At 41.1% G+C, this 17697-nt stretch overlaps 1 protein-coding gene across 3 annotated transcripts in view; it reads right to left on the bottom strand.

Annotated features, from left to right (window-relative positions):
* Nucleotides 1-816: 816 nt before the first annotated feature.
* Nucleotides 817-17697, bottom strand: part of DCAF12 (DDB1 and CUL4 associated factor 12) — a 39752-nt gene continuing 22871 nt past the window's right edge. For all 3 annotated transcript variants that reach the window (XM_043546819.1, XM_037902281.2, XM_037902282.2), the window contains 5 exons: nt 16472-16665; nt 15346-15411; nt 14187-14349; nt 11818-12002; nt 817-10410 (listed from right to left, as the gene is read on the bottom strand). In XM_043546819.1, the coding sequence (XP_043402754.1) occupies nt 10252-10410; nt 11818-12002; nt 14187-14349; nt 15346-15411; nt 16472-16665 (767 nt within the window). In that variant the 3' untranslated portion in view covers nt 817-10251. The remainder of the gene's footprint in view (nt 10411-11817; nt 12003-14186; nt 14350-15345; nt 15412-16471; nt 16666-17697) is intronic.

Here is a 17697-nt window from a genome sequence, read left to right as displayed (position 1 = left end):
GTATGAAAACAGAGAGAAAGCAAACACGCCTGTGGAGTGGTTAAAACAAAACACTTCACTGCGAGAAGGGAAACGGAATGAGAAAACGCGCCATGGGCGTGTAGATGCAAAATGTCTCCTGTGCACAGAAATAATTAGCGGTGCGCTGAATAGTATCTAGTGGCACAGGCAAGCCTGCGAGTGGCGTGCCAGACCTGCCAGAGATCCTAAGGGCCCTCTATTACATTCTCACCATCACCCTGAAGACGTCTCTAGAGGTAGCGAAGCCAAAACAGCAGTTAAATGAAAATTATGCCTGCCTCAAGAGGGTGGGACAGCAGTAGCATAGCTATGTCATGTTTATGAAGGGCTTTGAGACCCTGCGATAAGACAGCATAGAAGTCTAAAGTATACCTACAGTATTGCCTTTAGATGTATTTCCTTGTGAAACAGAGACTACTCTGCTGCTGGGGCCATGTAGGGCATGGGATAGATTCTGGCTGCGAGGGGACAAGAGGACTGCTCCATAGTGTCCTTGAGATTATGTTCTTCTCTATACAGTCATTAATATGCCACAAGCAGTTCAAATGTATTTCCCTTTGAACAACCCAGGCCAGCAAGGAGGCCTCCTGACTGTTGAAAAGGGGCATGACCAAGACAGTAGGTCTCAAGTTAGATTCCCAGTACGACACTGATAGCTATTAGACATTTATACTAGGCTAGGTACAGCAGTTAGGCTCTACTTCCGGCTCCTAGGTTTTTAATACAGTTCAGCATGGTTGCCCCTGGGTTTATGTACAATGGTGGGGTTAAATAGTAAAGACCACCACTAACCAACACTATACAAATACATTTTATTTAGAGATATCCATATTAAGATGCACAAATACTTTTGTTCACCAATTTCAGTTCACACAACTTCAAGTAGTGGAAAAAACAAACTGCAGTTAGTTACAATTATTCTATATAACAGGGCAGTAGTAAAAGATCCATTTGTCAGACTACAGAATGGTTAACACTCAGATGAGAATGTACAGATCTATGTATTAAAAAGTGCACTGGTCATTGCCACATACACTAACATGCTTTTTCCAAGAGCAACATCTTTCTGGCTTGTGGACACAGTAACCCGGTTAATGTGAGATTGAAAATTAACCTCTTAATTTGATTTGGAGATGAATCTATTCACAAATCTCCCCAAACCAGGAATTATGAGTTTTATTCCTTGATCGATACAAGGATATCAACTTGCAAACCAAACTCCCATTGCGCTGTCCATATGAACAGGCAACACACTGATGACCTAAAACCGTCACAGTTATCGCCCAACTTTAACTGCTCTCCTCTTACATTCTGAAGAGAAGCCCAAAACACTCAACTGCATTTAGGAAGCGGACTTGGGACAGTCACCAAATCTTTGCAGCCGGTTTGAATTCTTCCACACAAGAAAAAACACCTCATCCCGCAAAAAAATATGCAAGCAAGCCAGCGGGGATCACATGTTGCTGGATTCATATTTTTGCGATCCCGCATTAAAAGTAGAGAAAGAAAGTGGTGCTGGACCTGTAGAGTAACTGCAGTGGGTTTAAAATTAATAAAAACACATGGAACCTTAACTTAAATCATCTCCTTAACACAAGGAAAGCCCAGCAGGTTCCATTTGTTACTGATACCCCCTTATTTTGCATTCAAACGGCGAGAGATAGCACTGCATGCTGCTCAAGAAAGACCAGCGAGGACTGCTCTATGGATGTTAACACTGAATACCAGGAATCACATAAAATCAGTCTTCAGTTAAACTCCTTGCATTGAAGACACAAAGTGAAACAGACTGACCTTTTCATTATACTTAAGGAAATCCAAGAGGCACACTTTGCATTGATCAGAAATAACCGTGATGTACATTGCAACATTCAATGGATTTGGAATCTGAGTCATGAACCTCCAGTGGAAGGGATTTAAACAAAATTCAGGACCTCTGTTCTTATTCCATTAAGACTATTTTAAACTGCTCCCTCATCTACTTGAACTAGAGGTACCTTTCCAGTTCTCTGCATACAAAGCTTGTTTTCCCCCGTAAGGCTTATTTTCATCGAAGAAGTTTTCTTCTGCACATAATGGAAACAAGTAACCTCAATGCCTCACAGGGTAGGTCCCAAAAGCACGTCAGGAGAGCTGAGGGTGGGAATCAGTAGACATTGTACATATGCAGTCATCCCCAGATCAAGAAGGTGGAAAGTAAAAAACAACCAGATTTAGATAGCCAGCAGTGCAGGAATTAATTCATTTACAGAGCCGGAATGAGTGGGGAACAGCCCTCCAGATCAGAGAAGGAGACCAATTTAGGGAAACACCCAGCGCTGGGTAAGAGAGAGGAAGAGAAAGGTGGGAATCAAACTGTAGAAGTTCTGATCCAGCAAAGTACATAAGGGCTTGAAGTATATGCTTAAGTCTCATCAGCTTCAGCAGGGCGTAAGCACATAACCTGGTTTTCTGCTGAACAGGGGCCCAAGTTAGCAAGCCATGATGGAACATGCTGGAGTCCACAGAAGAGTGACTGGGACAAAAGGCTGAATGATGGAAACAAAACTTGTGGAAGAACAAGAGGGACAGAGCCTGCCGCAGGCTGTTTTGTGAACAGGAAAACTGAGCAAGGGGACTAGCCCCTGCTGTGTTCTGTGAAGTCCTAGGGAAGCAGCCAGTTGAAGTACTAAAGTCCCAACTGGAATTCTACATCCCCTGCACCCAGAGGTAATGAGGGATCAATAGGTAGAGCCAAGCGGAGGAAGCCACAAACAAGGGCCCTCTTCACTATGGCCCGCCAGCAGTGCGCAGAGTGCTGCCCCTCAGCACCCCAGAAATGAAGCAGTTTCCCAAGTCAGGGAAAAGGCTGGAAAGCTCGAGCGCAGTAGGAGCCTGGGGAGGAAGGGGTGGGTGGCAGGCTGATGACAATGAATGGAAAAACTGGTGCTTTCCCGCTCTATCTTCACACAGCATCTCTGAAGATAGAAGGCCAGCCACTTTCCACAGGCAAGCTCTAGGCGTTGTAACCGACTGTCAGATAAGGGATGATGAAGAGCTGCAGCCAAACCCACAGACCTTCATTGTTCAAGCGTATTAAAATAGTTGCTTGTCTTCTAAAGTAACAGGCATGTGGAATTCCCCTTGGACAAACTGCGCAATACGTGCCTGCCACTTAACCATACGGTCCCAGCAGCAGTGTTCCCCGCCCCCGCATTAATTAGGGCAAGAAACTGCCTTTTTTTTTTTTTTTTTTTTTTGAAGTAATTCTAGCCATTACAGTTGTGAAAAAAGCCCTGTGCTGTAACCAGAAGGAACCAGCAATCAGCTTGGAAGTGTGATGTACCCGCTACAGTACTCCAATGGGGTGTTAACTCTAAAGTGGAATGACAACATTGTTAGCTGTTTCCCTGCTGCTCAGATTGCAGACAGTGGGCCATCACTTCCCACCTTACTGACCACTGCTTTATGAAATCTGGATGTTAGAATTTCAGCTTCTGTAGAGGTTGCCAAAAAAGCAGGAATTGTCATTTCACATGCAGCTAGGTAGCAACAGGTTTAAGACACAGCACAGAGTGGTCTTTCTACTCAGGGGCAACCAGTATTTTTCGTACAACTTTCAGTACAAACTATTTTAATATTTTTCAGACCAGACAAAAGTTTGGAATTTATTCTTAAAGGTGAACTGGAAAGAATGGAGAAAAAGTTAAACCGCTAAAGAATACAAACCAGAAAACATGTCAGATTAGGTCTGCTCTGTAGGATCCAATGAGAATAAGCAGGGCCAAAAGCTACACTAAATAAGATCTCTAGGTTACTCCATTTTAGGCATGTGCACATTATATCCAAAGACTAATGACCATACATTGACACAGCTGTGCTGGCTCTGTAGGGCTAACAGAAAAGAGGGAGTGACAATCTGGCTCAGTAGAATTTTTGTGCTAAAGTTCCAATCAGTGACTCATTTGCAAACTCACTGAAAGCAATGGGGATTAGTGATACACAAGAAGAAACCCAGCTTGAACTTCAGATCATATTGAATTTGCAGGGTAGTTAGAAAAGTAATATTTGTACTCCAATTCAGCACATTGGAAGTCACTGAGAAACCAACCAACAAAGCCTTTTTCTTTTTAAAAGTTATTTTTCAGAGAAGAGCAGCTGTTTACAGGATAACTTTCTAGACACTGAGCTGCACATACAAATAAGTTGGTTTCTGCATGTAGTCTGCAAGTTTTCATTGTTTAATTTGCAAATTGCATGGACAGTTTTAGACATTTAGCCCTCAAGTTAAACACATGAACTACAGAACATTTGAAAAACCTCTACTCCCTTCGTTTAACTGCTTAGGTGCAAGTTCAAGATTGTGCACTGTATCAAAATAGTTGATGCTATAAATCATACTGAGAATTGTTTTGTGCATGCGTGCGCACAACAGCAACGTATGCCAAAGAAACATTGGGTCCTGAATTTAAAACGGAAGCAGGCAAGTGACAGAAGTCTTGTTATTTTCAATGCATTGGATGTTTAAGTCTATGAAGTGTGGTCTACTTGGAAAAACATTTTAAAAGAACTACAGTTCACTTTAAGACAACTTAACCCCAAGCCACAAGTTGTGATCCCCACATATTTTAAACATCCTGCGTTGTTTGTGCATCACATACATCACAGGCAAGTGGGGAAGATCCAGCATCTTATGTACATATTACCAAACATGTAAGCACTGATGTCTGTGCAAGGACTCATCCCAAGACAAAAATCAGTGCATTTGATTTGTGTCTATCCCATATTCTTGAATGTCAAATGAAAAAAAAAAGTCACCACGATACAAACTTGTTGCAACTTCACTGTTTACATCTTAGAAAAAGACAGCAATGAGTTTCTGTCAGATAACTTTACAAAGATCAAGGTACCATAAGAGAAAGGCACGTTAACCTCTGATTGGTCCTTTTCGTTATTTGGATGAATCATAGTGATTTATATACCCTGAGACTGCAGGAGGCCATAATAGGAGAGGAAACCAGGTGAGCAGGTAAACAAAAAGTACAAGTTTAATGAGATTTAAGATTCAGCACCTGAAATTTCCCTTCTAATTAAGGAAATCTATAGAAAGCTCATGATTTTTAGAATCTGCTCATCTCCAAGATATTCCTTTTGAGACCAGAGAATCAGTGTTTGAAGGGGTTACAGACAGGAGACTGTACATGTCTCCAAGTGTTTTACATAGCCCTGTATTTTATTTCAGTCCAGTACTGTGGCAATTTGTATACAGTCAATACCGTTACCCAGTTGGTCAGATGGGGCCTACAGCTCAGCCAGCCACAGCATTTTTGTTTTACATATGAATGTCCTGCCGGAACTACAGGTCCCAGCATACAGCTAGAAGAGAGGAGGTTGAAAAATGGCTTCTGAAGGCCTCTGGAGTCTAGGGACAAAACAGACCAGGTTCCACTCAGACAACTCTTGAAAACACTGTGGGTTTTTTTGTTTTTGTATAAGTATCCAATACAGGATTTTTAAGTATCCAGTTCTGATGAGGAGACCCAGCACAGATGAAGCTACAAGGATTACCTAATTCCCAAGCAATATATTCCAGCACATGGAAAACAGCCAGAATAGATTCCACACAAAGGGACAATTTCAACTTAAGTTTCTCCTTTAAATAGAACTTCTGGGTGGTTCTGAGAGCAACACCAAACCTGCCCTCCTTTCTGCACACACTCCTGCCTGCCCCTATGCTGCTGCTCCTTGCAGACCCAGGAGAACGGCATGCACAAACTGCCCCAGAGCAGAGTGTGAATACCTTCCCCTCTCCTCTCCTCTGCCCTAAGATTAGGACATGGGAGTGATGCAACTGACCACCAACACCACAGTGAAACCAACCCTCCACGAATTGCTGTAAAATCCACAATGACAATCTGACAAAAATAAATTGATCTCTGTTTTAGGAAGCCCTGCAGTTACTTTTGACAACAGATGCAGCATTTTCAGATGGAGATGCAATTTGAGATGAGTCGCTCTCAGAGCTTCTTTGACACCACTGCAAAGATGGGCATCTGAAAAATACAAGTCTTCTCTGGGACTTTGCAGCTACAAACTTCTCACAAGAGCAGCACCTCAGGGAGCAAGGTTTAGATGGAAGTGACTCACACCTGAAGGTATGAAAATTGCCAGTCAATGATTATTACGATAGTGTATTTTTGCATTGACCTCAATGGGTGTTGAATTGGACCGGTCTTAAGTGGGTTTTTTAAATAGCTTAGAAATATATATGCTATCTATCTTCAGCACCACTAGAACTGGCCCAGAATTAACACAAACTATGAATCTCAATGAAACTTGAGCTTGGTCTGTGGCTCTCCTGAGCTGGGAGTGCTGGGGTGGTAACACGCTGAGCCTCTAATGGGAGGCTGCTTGGTCTAACATGGCCTCTAGCTCTCTCAGAGTGATACTGCAGAGAGCTGTGTCAAGCTTCCTTGGCTGGCAGAACAGACTGTGAGATGATGGACTAAGGTTGGAAGGTTAATAGAAAAATGGCCTGGGGGAATAATGTTGAACTTGAAGGCGGAAAAAGCTGGACAGTTTAGGAAAAGGAAATGGAAATTGGTTCTCTCTCATCATGAGCACACTGGCTAGCTGCTGTAGGGTTGCCACTCAGTACTCATGAGTTGGCTACTATTGGGTTCATCACTGTTAAATAATTAATCTGCTTCTACGTTAGAACAAATGCATATGGTGCTTCAAGGATACCGTGCTTTGTATAGCAGCCTTATGAAAAGTTCTGGATGATAAAATAAACTGCTTGAGACATTACAATGCAAACAGGAGACCATGTTAATATAATGTCAAATATCAGAAAAATGCCTGTCTTAATGATCCTTAAGAACCTTCTTTCCCTCAAAGCAACTCTGAGGAAAAAAAAAAGTCACAAGGGATATCTGACTTTGAGCACTTGAGAAAATTAGCTAGTCAACAAACAAAGCGAGACCACCACTGGGTTTCTGTACCCTATTTTAAAGCTATTGAAATCTAGTCAGGCGGCCAGATTCACCCCCAATAGGGTTTCTCTACTGTTGCTTGAGAGATGGGAGCTGTGTCTTCACACCCACTTCTATGGCTGGGCTCACAGCCTCCCCACTGCTGTGACACTGCTGTGCCAGCAAACCAGTCACCCATATTTGGATCCCCATGTGCTGCTATCCACCCCGCCAGGTTCTGGTATTTCAATTTTAAATCTAAAACGGTGTGGTCGAGGCAGCATAGTGCAACGGAACAGGCAGAGACTAGCAATCAGGAACCCTAGACTCTTTCCCTGTTTCTACTTCGGATTTACCGTGCGACACTTGGCACATCACTTCCCCTCCCAGCCTCAGTTTCCCGAACTGCTCAGTGGATCAAAAGAAATATTTGGCTTTGGAGATTCAGGATCATACCACAGTAAGGCATCCCATCTTAAAGGGACATCTACTTAAAACACTTGTCTGAAACTTTATCATCTATTACTGTTAAAAGCAGCACAGGATTACTAGGATAAAGAAAAGTATTTCCCAGTTTTCTTTCTGCATTGGACAGCACTGGGTGTATATTTCAGTTACCTTGTTTGGATGGGCTTTTCATGTAAGGGAAAAATTTCCCCCCCAGAGCAGGAAACAGTCACCAAAAGGACGACAAGCACTGGCAGAAGGCTCAGGAGCAAGTGGAGTACTTGAAACTACACCATCTCCACGTCCCCCTTCCCCCACAATGAAACGGACTAATTTTAAATTGGTGTCCCCTTAACACCAACACATCTACATTGGACAATGCTCAAAATAATCTGGAGAGAACAACTTCCCCAAGGAGTCAAAGCTACAAACAAATGAGTTTCAAATTGACACGACTAACTATAAAGGGGGTTAGATTTCAAGACCAAAAGGCTTCCTTCAGCATTAAAAAAATTTAAAATGTTACTAAACATTGTGGACCCACTTTAACACAGCTGAGCTCTGCTCTCAGAGATGTCAGCTGGAGCTGAGTGCTCAGTGCCTCTGCAAATCTGACCCCAAACAACAGGACCTGCCTGGGAATAAAACACCCCCCAACAGAATGCAGAACCTATCTATAGAAGAGAGTGATCTTAGACAGGATTTAAGACTACTCCTTCACAGAGATGGTGTCACCATATTTCATGTAGATTAAATATTTATTTTCCTTTGCATATTTCTGGACAGAGTCAAATGCTATATCTCTGCCCCGCCACACATTCATAAAAGAAACCTCAAAAGCAACATGTTCCCACCATGGAACAGCGACTGGTGACAGTATAAAAATACTTAGAATCTTTACATCAGTTTAAACAACGGAAGTTCTGAGAGAACTACTTCATTTACAGCCCTATAGCTTAACTGCTACTACTTGGAAACTGCGTAATAAAACCATATTTAACGTTACATTTTTGCTTTGATGCAGATTTTAAGCAACGAACCCACTAGCAGAAGTTTGGAATGCAGTAATAAAGTTTCTTGGTTTGCAAAGTGATTAAGTCAGGCCTTAGCTTAAGTAACCTATACTTTAAATCCAGGTGTGCATATGGGACAAGCTTTCCTTACCCCTGACGTGCAATCAGAATGTGGGGGGGAACCTGCACTTCTACCATGTCTTTCGTCTGATAATCTCAAGTTAGAAATTACCTCAGGTGCCACGCATGCTGTTAACCTCATATTACAAATCAGCACAGTGAGGCACAGAGACGTGAAGTGACAGGCAACAGAAGCTAGAGCCAGGAAGAGAAACAAGGAGTCCAATGGTTAACCCTGTGTTTTAGCCACAAGACCACTTTTTCCTCACCAGAAATGCACAATCCCTCCACGACTGGGCCTGTATTTTGTTCGCTAAGCGTATCCAGACTGTCATCCTGCACCCACAGCTCCTGGTGAAATCCAAGGCTGGACTGAATAATAAGATAGGTGCTCAGAGGGGGGGAAAAGAAAAAAAAAAAGAGTCTCCCATAAAATCCAAGTGACAGCCTATGCTTTTCTTAACATGATGAGTTGAACAGGAAGTCTAGCTACCTGGTAAGTTTCAAATTAAAAAATTAGAGCCTACAGTCACAGAAGACGACGACAACTGTATTTGCTAATAGCATCAACTAACTGTATATGACACCCTCCTTCCAAAGGCCAGGAGGGAAACAATATGAAAATATTAGTGTAACATCCCCCTGCCCACCAACTTTAATACCAGTAACTGGCTAGAAAGGACCATTCCTGCCAACATTACTCACTGCTGGCAGGAGAACTACAAGGTGGGCGGGGGGAATCTCCAGCCTGAGAGAGGTTTGTGTCTTTAGGCAGACTCCAGGTACCTGGGCCCTGGCTCCTCCCTGCCATCTAGCCCCAGCCACGCAGATGACCCCCAGCTGGTCTGGAAGTTAATCAGATTGAATTAAGTTAGCCACCATGCAAATCTCTCTCCTCCTGGGATGCCATTTCCCTTAGTGCCCCAATAAGCCACATTCCACCATCGTAACAGCTGTCATGTCACACAATACCCCCGCTGCAGTGTGGGCAGCCTACTCTGTAGCTCCAACAACCCTGCAAACTGACACTCAGAATAGAGAGAGAAGGGGTAACAAGAAACAGTAATTTTGCTCATGCACTGCTGGGATGCCAGGCTTGGCGTCTTTGCTACACTCTGGGCTAGAGAAGATGTTCCTGGTGGTACTCTGTCCCTGGGTTCCAACAAGTTTGGTTTCAATTTACTTTCCTTTATGTGTCATTAGACTTGTACTTAAAAAATAAAATAAAATCAAGCCAGGCCTGAGCCAGGCTCTGCAGATAAAGTAGTAGCTTATCTCATAAATATTTTTAATATTTTTAATTACAAGTAGTCCTCACTCCAGATAATGTAACCGACACAAAGTACCTGCATACACACAGCCCCTGGACTTTCACAGAAAGCCTGGCAGCAACCACTCTAAGAAAGGAATCCTACCTCACAGCAAAGTAGGGGGCATATGGCTGTAGTTAGCCTATATAGGGAAGAGTCATTTGGAGTAAATACAATAAAAAGGGATTTAAAAAAACCCTTCATATAAAGGATCAAGGAAGTTAAAGCAAAATCTGGTTCAAAAAAAGATGTACAAAACTGTTGAAGACCAACAGAAAACTCTGCCAAAAATAACTTGCATTTAAACCAGAAAACAATGTCATCACACAATTTCTTTGTTAAAAAAGGAAAGACAAAGTAAAGATGGGCATTTGGGAAGAGTTCTCATTAGCTCCAGAGACCAGCATAATTCCCGTGGAGTCCTGATGGAAGGGGGCCTCCTGCCACAAAGAGTTTCGTTCCAGACGAGTCGTAGCAGTGGGTGTAAACAGCATTTGCGAAGAAGTTAATGTCAGAAAAGTAATTCCTCCAGGTTTCATCATGATTCTGTTAAAGGAAAGTTCAGATCAGTATCGCTGCAAATTAGCAAAAGACGAGAGCTTGTTTCACAAATGCAAAATTTAGTCTCCACAGCCTGAAAAGGGGCTTTCTGCATTAATGATCCCTGGGGTTTATGCGGATAGGCTAGAACTGGGAGATACCAGGGACATCCTGCAGTGTGTTTGATGGCCCAAATTTGCTCAGAAAGAACACTGGGGGGAGGGGAGGAAAATAAGGTTGGAAATCTCATTTATAATCACGCAGACTTAATTATTTAATAACTAGAACTGAGAGAGTCTATTACTTTGTACTGAATAATTTATATTATGGTAGCACCTAGGAACCTCAATCAAGGATCAGGGTTCCCCTCTTCCCATACTGATGATGGTCCCCGCCCCTGCACAGTCTGAAAAGGGTAGATGTACTAATCAAACAAGAGCGAGTCTGAAAAACCTATACAATTCCACCAATACAGTGTATTTCTGATCTCCTAAATCAACAGGTTAGATGCGTATTCTATTAAGCAACAGCATAGCCTGGTGTACGCAGTGTGTATGCTGAATGTAAGGGTATAATACAGTTAGAGTATAATATCTTATTTGACAAGTATAAAATAGAGATAGCATTTTTTCCAAAGCAATAGTTTGTGTGTCGACTTGTTCCATTTTTTATTTCAGCTCTTATCTTGATCCCTCCTGAATGCAGATATCTAATCTAGGCCTCCGGGACTAAGTTTTCTAAACCACAAACAAATAGCCTAAGTCTCCTATGATCACATAAGATCTACTTTAATTGTGTGTAACTAACGTTACTGTACCAATGCTCAACATAGAGATCTATTTCTGAGATTTCAATGAGAACTACAAAATAGCAGAGTATGAAGTTTGTCCATTCAGCGGCAGTTATGCAGAAGTTTTGCTAGGAGAATATTTTGTCAAGATTGAGTAATTCAAAACTGGCTCATCATATTTTGCTCAAGCTTTCATAAAAAGAGTACTTGTAAGTGACGGACAGTTACGAGCAACTGAAAAATAGGAGTTAGGCTGAAATCAAATGTTAATTCTTACTAGTATGTGCTGTATTGCTTTGCACCATCCTTTCCCTCTGCCTGGTCTAGCATTGTAAGTTCTTCAGGGTACAGAATGTATCTTATTTTAAAGAGCACTTAGATTTACAGTGCATACAATACATTGAAAATATAAAGTGGCATTTGCTAAGAACTGCAACGAGTTAGAGAAAAGTTCCCCACAGGTCGTTATTTCTGAGGAAAGGCTAAAGGGATTTCAGTCACTGAGTCAGTGTTTTCGTGACACGCACTTGACATGCACAGTTCCCAAAATTGTAGAATTAACTTGTCTTCAAGCCCTGTAGCCTCCCTATATAGAAGAGCTTTAACAGCTGCAAGCTACTCACAAGCCAGCCTTTCCCGGTCGTCAACTTTAAAATTTCACTTCCTCCTAGTTTCTGTTTTTGTCCACGGCAGGTGTGATTGGGCTTTTCATCCAGGAACCTTTGGGCTCGGATGTCATAAAACAACAAGGAACCCTGCCCTGTTCCCACTGTTATAATGTGCTCATAAAAGCTCACTGACCGAATACCTGTCAAAGAGAAAGGAATGTTACAATCACATTTAAGAGGAGATGCATGCTCTGGCTATGCAGTGGTGGGTGCTGCTTTAGGGTTATTTTTTCTGTGTTACTAGAATGTATTAGTAGGCAGATTATTTCGTTTCCCTTTAACTGTAAGACAGCACAAGTCAGTTCTATTTATGTTACAGAAATCACAGCTGCTATTGCAAATATCTTCCCCTCTCCCCACAAAGGATCTGATCCAGGTCCCATTATTTATATCAGAGTAGCGTGCCAAGGAGCCGCACTAACAGAGTTGTCTTGTGCCAGACAACATACAAACAGAACCAAAAGATGGGCCCTGCCCCCAAGGGCTTACAATCTAAGTAAAGACCTGAACTAGAGAGGTGGGTACAGACGGGGGGAGCACAAGGAAACAATATGGAAAGACTTCCTTAATTTCAGTGGGAGCAGGAGAAGACCCATGACTACTTTGAGGGCTATCATATGCAGATGTACTGATCACTAGGAAGGAGACTGTCCTTTAAGACTCATCTCCCTGTGTTCCAAACATCACTTCAAAAATCTAGGTTTGTGCCCTGAATAAAAGAGTCATTTAAACTGATCTGCTTTGGGGAGAGAGTTTACCCAAACAAACGTATGTACCATTACTTTGTTATTAAGGTCCAGTCATCACTTCGCTATTTGCTGTATAAAGAATTTGTTTTGTAGATCCACAAAGAAACCCAATAAATCAGTGAGGAACCAAAAACAGCTTCTGCCACCTTCTTAGTATGATACAAGAAGCTTATGAAGCATGCTACAGTTTGTTTAAAATAAGATAAAATTAAACATTCAAAATGGAAGTGAAAGTTGAGTGTAAATAATATGCCTGCTCCCATCCAGCTATGTCGTTTTTACATGTTAGAAAGATTTGGGTTTGGCAATTCAGTGTGCAAGGAGGTTCGGACTCTGTATAAGGAAGCAGAGGCTAGCTTAGTCAGTAAGAGATCAATGATTTGGGCTAGAAAAATAGCACTTTTATTTCTGGTTTCAGAGTAACAGCCATGTTAGTCTGTATTCGCAAAAAGAAAAGGAGTACTTGTGGCACCTTAGAGACTAACCAATTTATTTGAGCATGAGCCATCCGATGAAGTGAGCTGTAGCTCACGAAAGCTCATGCTCAAATAAATTGGTTAGTCTCTAAGGTGCCACAAGTACTCCTTTTCTTTTTGCGAATACAGACTAACACGGCTGTTACTCTGAAACCTGTCATAATTAGTACCTCACTGATTCTCCCAGTTAATCAGGAGGATGTTTTACAGCACACTTTGGAAAATGGCACTTCAAATTGGTTCATAAGGGGAACATTCAGCAGCAAAGAGCTGTTGGCCAATATTTTCAAGCCCAGGTGCTTAAAATTAAACCCATAGTTAGTGTAGGATTCAACTCAATAAAAATGGCTCATTTGCAAAGGTGTTAGGCATCCACAAACCCACTGAAATCAATTGGTGCTACAGATGTTTAGCATCTTTGAAAATAAGGCTGCTTATCCAGGTGCCTGAATATAGATTTAGGCATTAACTTTCAAACCTGGGTACCTAAAGTTCACTGTGTATAACCCAAAACAGTACAGAAGTTTACAGTTAGACTATTTACATTTGGCTCAATTTAAATTTTGTTAAGAACAAGATTTTACAAAATTTAAACCCTAGAAATGTTTCCTTCATGGTTTTAAAATTCTAAAAAAAACATTCTCTTGCAGAGTTGGAACTCAGTAATGTAGTACAGGGCATGAAGGTGACTAAACAGTTATCATTCGCAGCATACACAAATGCAAGAAGTAAATAGAGTACCAATAATTACTGAAAATCTAATATATTTGTAATCTACTGCATTATTATTATTAAGTAGTTTACAACATATACTCTGAAGCAATAGCATCCCTTTAAGCGTGAGAAAGTCTAAACAGAGAAATTTTAATTAGATCTGATTAAAGAGCTAGGTGATTGCCTGGCTTCAGAGACACTGTTTTAATCTGTTTTGTTTGGGGAGTATTAGTGCAAAGGTTAAGTTTACATATACTACTACTGATCTGGGAAGTTCACAGGAAAAGCCTTGATATTTACTAGCCTACTGTATTTTATTGCACCCCTGACTGTTACCTTTTTGGAAAGATCAACAATTTGAAACTTCACTTCGAAGTTTCCTTACCACTGCCTCGTTCTCTGGAACAGACGGATTTAACATTGTGGGAAGGTTGCCTTGGATCCAGAAAGGAGACATGTGCCTGAGATCCTACTGCATACACTGACCACTCCTGACCATAGGCCAGACACACATTCTCCCTGCAGTATGGCAACTTGGTGGAAAGTAGCTGGAAATAAATGGAGAGAGAAGTTAACTAAAAAATGTGCGGGGGAAGAGGGATGCAAGTGACTGAACAAAATCTAAACATCCTTGAAGCCATATTTGAGGGAACTACACTCAAGCAGTAACATGGACTTGGAAACTCTTCTGGAAGAAGGTAACTATTTGATCTATAGGGCAAAGACTTGAAGGAGAGGGGCAAGGAGAGAAGGTAATGCCACTGAGTGGAGAAAAGCTGGAATTACAGCTCTTGGAGAGCGGGGAAGGGAGGGAGACAGGCATTTAGACCTTGCCCACATGTAGAAATTGTACTGGTTTAGCTAAAGACTGTTTTTAAACAGACTTAGTTAAACTGGTACAATTCCCTGTGTAGACACTCTTGCTTCAACTTTGTTTAAATCTGTTCCTTATTAACTTAACCTAAATTGAAGTACGCCTAGTTTAAACCAAACCAAGCATCAACAGCAGTTTGCACCAGTCTAAACCAGTTTGAAAGTACATCTTACCGCCATGCCTCCACTACAGAGTCTATTTTTGCATAGCCCCTTATTGCAGATGCAGTGTACACCGGCAGAAGAGTTCAGCCAGCACAGTAATACCACCTCCCTGAACAACATTAGCAACAACATAAACATTTAAGTTTTAAATGTAGATCAGGCCTAAGTTAAACCAGGGCAACTTCCCCATATTGATAAACCCTTAGTATAACTAACATTAGAACAAGACAAGTAAAAGCTCCTAATTTGTCCAAGATTGGTAAGAAATTAGGAGCTTCCCCCCCCTCAAAAGGGAAATAAGTAGTTACCTGTCCAGTGCTCTAACTTCATAAACCTTGCCTCTGCTATGAAACTTTTCAACCTTTAAATCAAGGTTTTGGGCAAGTGTCTTACAGACACTGCTGGAGTCTATTCAGATACATTCTAGAGAAACTGACAGAGTAGGAAGCAGCATTAACTGATAGGTTAACTATTAAAATTTAGCGTAAATACACGAGAGAGGCAACCTTTGATAGCGTGTACTCTGCTTTCCAAAGATGAAAGTACCCATCCAGGGACACAGCTCCTAGCTCCTAGAAGAAGAAAAACAGTTAGCTTCCAGATGATAAATCTCCTTACAAATAAATTTCAATGCAAAGCAGCTGTTTAAAGGCTACTTTAGTTGAACATATAAATGAATGCTACCTGGAATTGTTGATGAATTTGTACAAGATAAGTCTTAACTGCATGTTGATTTCAGTGGAACACAAGAGCACAAAAGGTACAGTGGGGAAGGACCAGAAGTGAACTGGAAAGCCTACAACCAAACGGTAGCTTAGCCAATGTAAGAACTTTGTTCGATCAAGTGACCAACCCTTAGAAAATGCACTACAAGTTAGCATTAGCAATTCTCAGTACCAGCACCTAAAGCAATATGGGACAATAAATATTAAGTAAGATTGCATGTATGATGTATGTAAGATTGTATGTATTTTCACAAAAACTGTTGCATCACAACAGAGAGAGTCTTTTAGAAGCCATCTCCTCCTCCCTAACAATGGGTATTAATTAGTTTGCAAGATACAGTTTCACATTTTTACAGTTTGACAAATACCAAAAACAAGCTCTGCCAACAAAAAATGTTGAGTTGTCTAATGTTATGTCTTAGGAGTCAAATCAGTTGAATGCTCATTAGCTGGCCACTGGCAGACATGCACTGATCAATAACAACACTACTGACAGGCACATGGTGAGGGAATTTGTACACCAGTTAAGAGTGGGGAAAGGATTACCACCAGTGAGCATGGTCCAAACTGGTCTAGTATTTTGCCTATTGTATTTATTGTACAGACACATTCCATAGGCTAAAGAGCATAAAATCAGAAAACCCACAGGTTTCAGACTCTTCCTTCCAGAAGTAAATTTTATGTTTGCTCCAGTCCCTATCTGTTTGTTAATGGCAGAGACAAAAGAAGCAGACAAAAACAGTATCAGAGAAGGGGAAGACAAAAGAATCAGCAAGCAAAACATATCGCAAATGCAGGTTTGCTGTTAATTTACTAAAGTGATTCCAGTCGAATTTTGTATCCAATTTTACAAACTGAAAGGTTGCAATTTTTCACTCCTCAGGTTCCCTGTTTCTATCTTACTGACCTTGTTCTTATTGTTGAATGCCAGTGCTCGGACTTTACAGTTGTCTGGATTGGTGTTCTCCTTGGGGATATCTTTCAGTGCCCTGTGTGTTATGTGAGCATAGACAGGGACTCGAGAGAGGTTGTGCCTGGCATCGCTTTTAGTCAGCACATCCTCTGTCACCTCCCAGAGACCCATCGAGCCATCCCGGGAACCTGAATAGAAAGGACATAGCTGCATGTGTTAGGCACACAAAATTTCCCTGTTGAAGACGGAACTTCAGTCAAGCAAGTAAGACGTGGCCCTAACAAGGGAACAATAAAGTGCTGTTAGTTTAATCTAGCTGAACACATTGTTGGTCCTTAAGTATTAATAAAGACTAATAAAAGAATGATATTTGAAAGCATTCAAATTTATAAAGATAATCGGGCTCATTAAAACTTGCCCATGGCTACATCCATTTTAAAGCAGCTACGTCAATCGAGCTATTCTGAGATCTACGAGCAGTAAACAGGAGCATCAAACTGGAGCCATCATCTTCAGAGAACACACACAACTAGCAGCCGCTTAGAGGTGGTTAGAACAGCAAGGTCTAGCCTACGCAGTTGCACTGGTTTAACTAAAGGTGCATTTTCAAATTGGGTTAATTAAACCAGTGGAAAAACCCTGGATGAACACTCAAGTAGGTTTAAACTTGGCTTTCATTGGTTTAACTTGCAGTGTATTTACAGGTGCAAACTAAACAAACATCAGTTTTAAACAAACAAATGTTTAAAACAATGCAAGCCACTGTTTGACTAAACCTGTTTTTAAACTAATTTTGGTTAAACCAGTGCATCTTGTGTGTTTAGACAGCCCTGAACGTGTCCGGGAACTCAGATGGCAAGAGACTGAGCAAGCAGAATCTTCAGATGAGCAACTATTTTATTTCTCTCTATTGGGTCTGCAGACACCAGTCAGCAAGAGCATCCTTCTTATGGTCTCTGATGACACTAGACAAGAGTGGATAAAATCAGTTTTTTTTTAAATAACAAAAAAATCCATTTTGTAAAAAGTTTTTATTTAAATTATATCAAGTTTTTCTTTTAAAAAACTAACCTGCTTAAAATGAAGTCTGAATTTAATACAAAATATGTTAAGGCCTAAATTTATTACAATCTCTTAAAACATTTTTTAAAAAGTGCTGACTCCATGAACCTCTATCAAAAAATTGCAGTTAAATGCTGCTTTCCTGTACAGAAGAAGAA

This window comes from Chelonia mydas, chromosome 5 (genome assembly GCF_015237465.2).
Source record: "Chelonia mydas isolate rCheMyd1 chromosome 5, rCheMyd1.pri.v2, whole genome shotgun sequence".
NCBI classification, from domain to species: domain Eukaryota; kingdom Metazoa; phylum Chordata; order Testudines; family Cheloniidae; genus Chelonia; species Chelonia mydas.
Note: the sequence above shows the minus strand (reverse complement) of the source record. Positions and strands in the feature narration are given on the sequence as shown.